General features: G+C 35.9%; 1 protein-coding gene across 2 annotated transcripts in view; it reads left to right on the forward strand.

Moving 5' to 3' along the window:
- Window positions 1–3,613: 3,613 nt before the first annotated feature.
- The window catches only part of LOC121371583, a 23,577-nt gene continuing 15,715 nt past the window's right edge, over window positions 3,614–11,475 (forward strand). Inside the window, exons 1-4 of one of the 2 annotated variants that reach the window (XM_041497588.1) lie at window positions 3,614–3,695; window positions 8,067–8,229; window positions 8,931–9,041; window positions 9,782–9,851. In XM_041497588.1, coding sequence (XP_041353522.1) covers window positions 8,067–8,229; window positions 8,931–9,041; window positions 9,782–9,807 — 300 coding nt within the window. In that variant the 5' untranslated portion in view covers window positions 3,614–3,695 and the 3' untranslated portion in view covers window positions 9,808–9,851. Of the gene's footprint in view, window positions 3,696–8,066; window positions 8,230–8,930; window positions 9,042–9,781; window positions 9,852–11,475 lie in introns of those variants that run through there. The other variant, XM_041497587.1, reaches the window with a different exon arrangement.

Here is an 11,475-nt window from a genome sequence, read left to right on the forward strand (position 1 = left end):
AAATTACCTTTCACAATTCTTTTAATTAGCCACCTGTTTTAACTAGCCACTTTTATATGGTTCCAGTTATCTCATTGATGTAATTTAATAATTTAACCTGTAATATGTACCCATCTGTCTTAAGAGGCCACCTTTTATTTATCTTTAAAATTATGTACGTTGTTAAAACATTTTTTATTTAAAATAACAAAAAAAAAAACGTTTTCAAAGCCTTACTGGTTGACGTTTATTATGTGCATTCACCGCCGACATCTTGCTTTTCCCTATTCATCGAAATAGCGCATTGTAATACTACAAAACAGGTTTGCGTTATGTCAACACCAATTAAACTATCATAAAATTGGAATCTAACTTTCAGAGAGGTTGAAGACGTGCTAAACTGGCCGCTAATTGGCACGTACCCTATGAGAGCTAGCATTTATATCTCACGCCACATATTGATTTCTCATATCCAAATCCCAAGTACTTTAAAACCTATTACCAGGTAGGCGTCGTTAAATAATGAGTAAATATTTAATATGATAGTTATGAGCACGAACACTGTGATAATGAGTGTATTAGGCAGGAGATGGTAGATTTGCCTTGATTATCAAATACAAACTATATGTGATTGATGAATTAATCAGTTTGCTGTACACTTAGTTATTAAACAAGACATCTCGAAGAATGAACGAAAGGTATTTGGGTTTGGTCGTCATTAGTATGGAAGCTAGCATGCGATTAACAGAAACTTTAAAACTGATTCATATAACATTCAATTTTGTGTACACTTATTTTGCAAAAAAACACTAACAGTATGGATGAAATATACTCGGATTCTGTCGCCTCTCATTCAGGCTACACGTATTCGGCAAACAAGAGGATAGAGGAAGAGTTTAAACAAAAGGAGAGAAAATTATTGTTGCAGCAAAGACAAATGCATTCTAAAATACTGAGGCAGAAGACACTTCTATTTGATGACCTCATCCAACTGCATGTACGAACTCCTAGCTGTGATTCGAAATCTACTGATGGAGAAATAACAGAAGTGGGTAACATCAAGTTAGATTCTTCTCTATATGCAAAAGTATTTCCACGAAAACCTGGACAAAGACGCCAAACTTCCAACATTGTGAGGCCTGTTCTTCGAGTCGTTGGCGCGAATGTGTTCTGCAACATGCAAAACGGAGACGACTTAGAAACGGAGTTGCCAACTCGCCCAAAGACCAGAATCCTCCTAGCCAAGTCAAACGGTATCTGTGGATGTCTGAGAAACCTAGCCGAAAGATCTGCTTCTAAAACGATGTGTAAGAAGTGCCTCTGTAATAGAGAGGACGGAATGAAACCATTACAGAGGGCACACACGTTCTATGGTACTAGAGGGAGGACAACTCGACCTCCTGAACGGAGGGTCGCCACGTCTTGCGGTAGATCTTTAACGAAGGATTCGTTTACGTTAAATCAACGTAGTTCACTTCATTTAAAACACGATGGATTCTCGTCAAAGAAGACAGAGTGTATAACCAACTACCAAAGATATTTCGTGATAAATCTATGGATAAAACCCCTGCAAACGTAAATGATTACCCATCAACAACGGATCTGAATTGTGAATGTTCTCATCATACCAAGACGTCATGTTCTGACCACCCTGTGCATTTTGACCCTACCTGCATGCGTGATACAGAAAATGAACAAGAAGTGAAATATGCGAGCAAAGCGAATTATCTAGCCGAGTCTATAAACTATTTGAAACGAGTTGCTGGAATTGATGTGAAGAAGAGGAAAATATTTGTTTACAGCGTTAAGATATCTAGTCTGTCTTTTTATGACAGGCGTGAAACATATTATGACGGACGTGTGGTAATGAAAAACAAATGGTTTTGTTAAGAGTGATATACAGTCGTTCTTGGTCTGACAGGCACTTCTATATAACGGCCACCTGCCAATAACGGCCACCCTGAAACCCCCAACACTTTTTGTTTACAACACATAATGTTTTTGTTGAATATTGTGTTTATTTTTATTAGAAGCCAAATACGCGAGTTGTATATATATATTTTACACCAACAACAACAATAATAAACAAAACACTTTTGAAAAAAAGTGTTGCTAAAATTATGACAACTTCTTAAAGATGTGTATTGTCATGTTTATTCATCATATTTTGTAAAATACTATTTATAAGATATTGCATAATAGGGGGAGTTGTCTTGGACCCATAGTCCGTTCAACGACTAGAGAGAAAAAAAAATGCAAGTAAAAACTGATTTTGGATGTTTTATTATTTGAAGTGGATTAAGTGCTAACTGACTAAACAACTCAAGAAACGCGAATATTAACTGAGTTTTCTTTAATTTATTTCAAAATATTCAATCTGAATCACATTAGTTTTTGTGCCTGTTAAAAGTACTAATGTCTTGTTCACATGTTAGGCCCATTTTTACCGTTTATTTACCAAAATAATTCTATCACAAAAAAAGGTCATAATGAAATATACGCATTTCTTTTGTTCTTCAGTATACTATGATTGGTTACGGTAAATGTTTTAATATCTCACGCTACAGAGGCCACACAAAATGAAGCGTTTATTAAATGTGGGGGAAATATATATAAACTTAAGTGCTTCGCGACGAAACATTTGCATTAAAATCGAAAGTAAACCAGAAATGACGCAACGCAAAAATTGAAGCGTTTTTAAAATTGCCAATTTCTCTGACCTATTTGACGTTACGTAAATTGGTAGCAATACCGTGCGCAATGTCATGTGTATGACGAAATAACGGCTACCTAAACTTTTCAAGGCAAATTTCTTCTGACACCTTATCTGATACGACAAAGTTACTTATTGTAACCGACAAATAATGTACGTATTTGACTTACACAGAGTTATAATATACAAAGAAATGGATTTGCAGCTTCAAAGAAAAGCTGTATCATTATATCATATGTACATTGTATTTTAACTTGATTTACCGGTGACAATATATGTTGCTTTGGTTTCTTCGTTTCGGTAGTTTGTCGTTTTATTTTGTTGCCCAAATATGTACATGAATATTAATGAACGGAATATAAATATATTTAATATTTAAATTGTTTAAAGAGACTGTCTTGAAATTGCTCCCATTGTAAGATGTTTCCGACTAACAGATGACGAAAATTACCTATTAAATACATTTTGTTGTTTAGTATATGATATCAATGTTTGTATGTTCAATGTATAAACGGTCATGTGCTTCTGACCACTTCATTTCTCCATGATGTTATAGTTGTTTTTGTTGAGATTAAAAAACAATTCTCATATTTCAGCCTGAATAATATCTCTCCTCTCTCCCTGTCTCTCTCCCTGTCTCTCTCCCTCTCCCTGTCTCTCTCCCTCTCCCCCTCCCTCTCTCTGTGTGCGTGTGTGTGTGTGCGCGCGCGTGTCTTTAAAACTATGACTTTCTACAAAAAAAAGAGAGATGTTTTAAAAAACCTTGATTTGACTCTTTTTTTCGAGTCTCTACATTGCAATCAACCAATAAACAACTATCGTTCTTGCTAAAACAATAAAGTTGATTAATTTATTTTTAACGTGTTACTTATTATACATATAATATGATATATAACAGCTGCTAGGATAGGTGTGAGTGTACATTACTACATCCTGTACTGTGTATGAATAAAAACGTCGAGTTTGCCTCGATCAGACACGATCCACGTTTTACAGCAGCAAGGTAAGAATGTTGGATACATAGTTTTGTTTGAGGTGGAGGTATAATGTTATATACATAGTACATGTGTGGGGATATTAGCCACGATTTACTATGTTGAAAAAAACAGTACCTATCGGCCTTAACGCCGATGGTTTATCCATTATATGTGACACTGACCGGTTAAAATATGATTTAACATTGCCGGTTAAAATATGATTTAACAATGAACTACTGCTTTGTTTTTGTTTATTTGGTTGGAGGCTTTTTTTGTTGTAGTTGTTGTTTGTGGTGGTTTTGTTGTTTTAAGGTTGTTTTCGGTTTTTCTTTTTGTTTTTGTTAATTTTGTTTTTGTTTTTTGGGGGGTTTTTTTGCTTTAGTTTTCTTTTTAATGAGGTTCTGGCCTCAATGGCATTGCGGTTATGCTATAGGCCTTGGACCTGATAGGTAGTGGGTTTGCACCCCAGTGATCTCTTCCATTTAGAGTACATTTTAACGGCTCAAACAGTAGATGCATGACCATCACATTGACTTTTCTCTCACTCGCCAGTAACCATTAAACATTGTCCTAGACAGACAGCCCAAATAACTTAAATGTGTGTCGCCATTGAATCTTAATTGGATAAAAGCACGCAAATTATGTTAAAAAAAATTTTTTTTTATTATTATGTCAGGACACACATCTGAACTATTATCCTGTTCAATTATTTAGACCCAAATCTTTTTGCAAATGTTACGTTTATTTCCTATTCGATATTTGTTTTCTTTGCATTTACATGAAAACAAACCCAAACCCCGACAGGTTTTATATACAAATCATCATATAAAATGCACGAAGTTGACTTAATTCCACTTTTTAAAAATCTCTGTGTCTTTTGAATGCACGTTATTTCTCCTATAAATAACTAAGGTCATTTGCATATCAAAACATTGGGATCTGAGGCTACGTGAAGGCCATTATAGCTTGTTTCACTAAATCAAGGTTATTATTGTTTTGTAGCGTGTAACAGCATTGTGTAATCTTTCCGTTAAACATAGATGTAAACAAACAGAACATGTAACCCTTTCTTGTAGGTGCATTATATTTAATAAATTTAGCTAATGTATTATGTATTTTTATTTTATTATATCAATTATATATTAGCATACCATACCTAACCTAACACAACTGAGGTGTAGCACAGTAATAAACACAAATCACCTCACACGCCGCAGGAATGTGCTTTCCAAATTTATAAATAAATTTAATGCAGGGCCGGACCCAGAAGACCAGGGGGGGGGGGGGATAAAATGTCAAAGGCCACCAACATCAAATAATAATAAAAATATTATTTAATTTGCCTCTAAATTGGGAACTCATACGTATATATATATATATATAGTATTTAGGGTGGTGCTAGGGGCTGGGGTTTGGGGGTTGGGTGTTACATTTGTAATGCGAAAAACCAAAGGGCTATTGTTCGGACTCGTATGGGTTCAACCACTTTTTCATCCCGCAGACACAGCCCTGAATGTTCAAAATACGATAGCATTGCTTGGTCAATAACATCATTATTTCGATCTATGACTGCACGTGCTATTGTAGCAATGTGTAAACCACGTAAAATACAAGTTAGGTAAGGTATATAAATTCATTGAAAATGTATTGGTCGACATTCTTGTTATTGTTATTTCAGGAAAAATATGGGTAAATCGAAAAACACTTCAGTTGATGTAAAATCGTGTATTAAGAACGTTTTCGATTATTTTGAAGATGAATATCAGCGCGGTAGACCTAGGTATGCTTCTTATCGAATTGTCGATCGAGTTGCCGCTGCACTTAAAGTTTCGGTTTCAACAGTAAAAAGAACTGTGAAAAATCTAAGCTCTACGAATCCAAGCACAGAAATCACTGTTAAAACGCGACCGAAAACTCATCGATTTATTTGATAAAGATGTTATTAGACGACGAGTATACAGATTTTATAGAGAGGGCGAATTACTTACATTACATACGATTAACGTGGCTTTAAGGGAGGAATGTGGAATCAACATATCCATATCAACTTTACGAAGAACACTCCATGACCTCGATTTTAAATACCAACATATGTCTACACCCGGAAAAGTGATTTTTGAGGACGCCAATATATCAGACAGGAGACTGTCCTATCTCCATGAAATATCCAGTTTACGAGAACAGGGGTATTTAATAGTGTATCAAGATGAGACCTGGGTGAATGTCAACCACACAACATCCCACCACTGGACAGATATCCACCCGGGCACAAGTACCGCCAATCACCTGCCGAAATCAGACGCTGCTGATCGAGTTCCTAAACTCTGTTCGGTGACTGGGAAGGGAGGGAAAAAGACTTATTATTTGTCATGCTGGCTGTGATAAATATGGATTGATAGATGGCTGTGAATTGATCTTTGAGGCTAAAAAAACAGACGGAGACTATCATGGTGAGATGAATCATGACAATTTCATCAAATGGTTTGAAGAACAACTAATGCCTTCTCTACCAGAACCTTCTGTTATCGTCATGGATAACGCAAGCTACCACAACAAATTAACTGAGATTACACGATGTCCTGCACTAAACGCTAAAAAGGAAGAAATTCAGTCGTGGCTACGAAACAAAAATATACCTTTTGAGAGTAACATGACAAAGCCTGTTCTTTATGAACTTGTGAAAAGTAACAAATGTGCAAAGCAATTTGTTACTGATGATATTGCTGAACGCCATGGGCACTTGTGTCTAAGACTGCCGCCAAGACATTCTGAACTCAATCCGATAGAACTGATCTGGAGTCAAGTCAAAGGGCACATAGCACATAGCTCGTCATAATGATGGTAAAATGACCACGGTGCGGAGAGAACTTGCACATGCATTGAACTCTGTCACACCTACACACTTCTCTAACGCAGTTAAACATGTAATAAAGATCGAAGAAGATTTTAGAAAACAAAATAGTTTTATTAGAAATAAAATACCCCCTGATAGTCCCCCTTAATCAAGATAGTGATGACGAAATGAGTTCGTCGACTGATTAAGTTATTTCTCCATACCCATCAGGAGTATTACTTTAATGTATGCATGAACTCTTTAACACCAAAAACAATTTATTTCCATATCATTCACTATCAAACAACCTAACAACCTATAAACTAATTGACTAGAAATGCATATAGACTACACGTACATACGAGATAAATGTTTATTTAACGACACACTCAACGCATTTGATATACGTTTATGTGGCGTCAGACAAAACGGTTAGGGAGCATTATGACAGTGAGAAAGAAACTCGCTACCGCCACATGGGCCACTGTTTCCGATAAGCAATTTTGATAAGCAATAAGGGACGTTTTATATGCACCATCCCATAGACAGGATAGCACATACCACAGCCTTTATACATCAGTTGTGGTGCACAGGCTGCAACTAGACACAACCCAATGGGTCCACCATGTGGGATCGATCAGTCGACCTACCATGAGCGAACGCTTTACCTCTGAGCTACGTCCCGCTCCATATACAAAAGAAGCCTTAAGTGGGGTTGGGGTTGTGCAGAGGGTCACACCTCCACCAATCGCATGCATACCATATTCTTCTCTCTCTCTCCCTATAACCATATAACCATAGATTAAAATATGTTGAGTGCGTCGTTACATAAATGACGTCTCTCTCTCTCTCTCTCTCTCTCTCTCTCTCTCTCTCTCTCTCTCTCTCTCTCTCTCTCTCTCTGTCTCTCCCTTCAGCGCGCGCGCTTGTGTATTCCACAATATAATTATAATATTTGATACATATTTTTTTTTCAAACTGAGGTTTTGTCACTTGAACTCCCCACCTGAATCCGCGCCTGCTTCATGTTTACAGATATTTTCTTAAATATAGGTCATACTACGATTTGTGCGGATAGGACGATAGAACCGAACATTAGTTTGAAACGCACTATAGAATGATGCTTTTGATATGCAAATGACCGTAGTTATTTATAGGAGAAATAACGTGCATTCAAAAGACAGAGATTTTTAAAAAGTGGAATTGAGTCAACTTCGTGCATTTTATATGATTTGTACATAAAACCTGTTGGGGTTTGGGTTTGTTTTCATGTAAATGCAAAGAAAACAAATATCGAATAGGAAATAAACGTAACATTTGCAAAAAACAGGATAATAGTACCCAGAGCGAAGGTGCTGAACTGGTACCAAGGGCGAATGTTCTGAACTGGGATTCAGAGAAATGTGCTGAACTGGTACCTAGGGCGAATTTGCTGAACAGGTACCCAGGGCGAAATGTGCCTGAACCGTAAGTGGACTGGTACAAATAATCAGTAGCCACCATATAATATTATTACAAGCTGACTGAATTTTTACAACAGTTATTCATGTTTTATTTTATTCAGATGAGAATTGTTCTGGTGTTATTGGTTCTGGTTGTCGTGGCCACGTTCGGGGTCGACAGTTTTCGTTTGCGTGGACGGCGGTTTTGGCGTAGGGTGAAGAGGGCAGTCACTGCCATCGCCGTTGCTAAAGTTGTGGGTGCCGTCGTAGCTGGTGGAAAACGAGGTAACACAACTACTGAGAATATGTGTTTATCCATTACAAGGCCATACATAGTGGGAGGTGGGCAAGGAACGTTGCCTGAAAAAAAGAAAATGCCCCCAACAAAGTGTCTTATTTAAGATGAAAGTGATCTTTTGTTTACTTGGAGAAGACCCTTGGTTTTTGTTCACTGCGCCCTCAGTTATTTTCGGCTAGTTACGACCCTGTATTGGCATTTAGTCAGTGATATGTATACATGTAGAATGTGAAGTAGTTCAAGCTGAACTGAAATGATTAAATCCACAAAAAACTGCCTTTTAAAACATTTAAATTTATTATTTTGGTTTATTATTTTTAATGTCGCTGAAATAACATAAATTGACAAAAATAACCAACACATTGCTTTAGATTTCTATATGGTTACCTCTTGTTACACTCTCAGTCACCCCCCACCCACCTACCCCCACCTACCCCCACCACCCCCCAAACCCCCCCCAAAAAAAACTCCGCACCAAAAACCACCGCACCAAAAAACCAGTGAGGTTCGTATGTTGATGAAAATGTTGATAGTTGCGAACATTTTTTTCTTCTCCAGTTTTTCATAACAATAAAACGCCATTATTTTATTATTATTATTATTGTTATTATTATTTAATTATTATTATTTTCTGTTTTTGCTGTTGTCATATTTCTGCCCTCATTCACAAACTGAGATTGTGTTGTAGATGTTGCTGACATTGACACCAACATGGATGGCGTGGTGGACCAGGCGGAAGTGGAGAACTATTTCGGCACGAGAGACGCACGTGACTTGCTAAGTCTCGCGGATGCTGACGGTATGCAGGCCTTGTCTTTAGAATGTCTGTTTGACAATCAAATTAATTGCTAATTATTGATTATTAGGAGAGCCTGCTTTGTACACGATAACAGTTGTGGTCAAGACTAAAACATTCTTGTGTATATGTATGTGTATGTGTATGTGTATGTGTACTCGCGCCCGTTTTCTAAAAATCATAAAATTTTAGTGCAATTGCGTCAGAAATTAACAAAAATAATATTTTTCATGAAAAGAATTAACAGAAGCAAATAAATTTAGTTTTCCGAGGAACATTCACAACGAGCGATGCAGTCTTTCCGAGATGACCCAACACCATGTAGATGAAATACAATTCTTGTATAAGCCCATGTATATGGGATTTTGTCGTATTGGACCCCTATGACACATATGCCACGGACCGTCTGTGACGTATTAAGGCTAGTCCATTAATAGTATCTCTTTAACATATATTTGGAGCTTGGGTGGTTCGAAATTAAGTAGTTTTATTAAGTGGTTCTTTTCCCAATTTGATAATTTCTAAATCAGCATTAAACTATAGATGTTTAAAGCTATACTAATCCAGTAAACGTGGTGTCATAATAACTGAAGTTGCTGGGTCTGTCATCGGCATACACTGAAACAAATACACGACTAATAATTGACAAATATTCTGAACTGTGTTTTTAACGTACCAAAACCGCACTGCTTTTCAAATCTTGCGTTTGTGGCATCTTATTGTATTTGACATTTCTATTTTAGGTAATAATGAAGTCGCCGTAGATTAATTTCAACAAGCATTGCAAACATTAGCCAGAACCTAAAATGTAAGTAGGCTTAATTCTTTTCTGTCGCAGTAATTGTCAAATCATTGTGTTAGTGTTCACAAGAATACTTGGTTTTCCCTGTAATATAATTTACAAAGATTTTTCAAGAATATTTATTTGATTTGATTTTAATTAGTTAATTTGATTTCTATCAATATTTTTCCATCCCTTCTTTATTCTAGCAATATTAAAATCGACAAACGATTCGAAAATGGAATGTTTCATAAAGTTGTCTTAATATAATTTTTGTGTTTATTGTTTATCACAGCCGTGCCAAGTATAAAATAACTGGTTGGGTGGGAAACTATAAAAAAGAATTAGGGGGCAAATATATAAGGTTCTTACCAGCTAAACAAAAACGAGACTTAATAAAAAGGTTCGGCCCTTGTAAGTTGACATAAAAATATATTATCATACTGTATGCATGTGTGACGCATGGTGTGCATTGATTTTGTGCGTGCGTGAGCTTGCATACATATATGTATGTCTGTGTGCGCGTGTGTGCGTGTGTGTAATGTGTGGATGGTTTGTGGGGGCGAGTGCGTGCGTGCGTGTGTGTGTATGTATATTGTTAATAAGTATATTTAATTTGTATTTATAGTGTATATATATATACATACGCGGGGTGTCATATTTAGATGTTCATCAGATAACTGTTACAATATATTATGGAAACATCAAAAAATCAAACTACCTGGTTGTTCTACACTTTTCAAATTTATATTAGTAGTAATAATGTAATTTGATATGATTGGTAAAAATGTAAAATATAATGCAAATCATACTGGCGTAAATTATTACTATTTTAAACTTGAAACGGTATACTTCAAAAATCATCATTGACTATGGATACGGTCAACTGAATACTACTCACCAAATAAGCGACCGGGTGGTTTGACAACTTGTTACTATTTTAGAAACGGCATTCAAACGTTTATATGTGCTTGTTTGATTCACGAGTTTATATTTGCTTATATATTCCAATATATACATATGTACCCTAGATATATTTAGCAGTTAAAACATATAGTCTGAAAATACGATCAGCAATACCTATAATTCCATATACCAATATACTGACACTATCAGGATCTTAGTTTCAATACATCTTAAAGGTTGGAGAAGGGGACAACGTGACCCTTGATTAATAGGTTTCTTTTGTTTGTTTTTCAATTTCTTATTTTCCTTTCCTCTGGGTAGAAATGAATATTTTTAGTGTAATTTTTCTATCCTTGTTGTATACATTTTTACATCAAGAACTAACGATATTTCATTTAATCTATGAAATCTATTTTTCCTTTTGGGGGAAAAACTTAAGGATAGTTTTGCTCAAATTAAAGACCTGCTTTTTCCTAACAAGTTAAAAATACAAATCCATAATAAAAAGACTAATAACCACTATAACAGTATTAGGTCTATACATGTGTGTACATATTTTAAACATATTCTTAAAAAGAACAAATCATGGCTTGTCTAAAAAATAATAACTCTTAACTGTCAGGGGCTCGGAGACAAGGAAAAGAGAAGAGATATATTACATTACCTAAAAGGCAAAGCATTTAGCATTTACTGTTTACAAGACACACACTTCACATTAGAATTAGAACCATTCATAGAGGCACAGTGGGG

This window comes from Gigantopelta aegis, chromosome 4, assembly GCF_016097555.1.
Source record: "Gigantopelta aegis isolate Gae_Host chromosome 4, Gae_host_genome, whole genome shotgun sequence".
Lineage (NCBI taxonomy): Eukaryota > Metazoa > Mollusca > Gastropoda > Neomphalida > Peltospiridae > Gigantopelta > Gigantopelta aegis.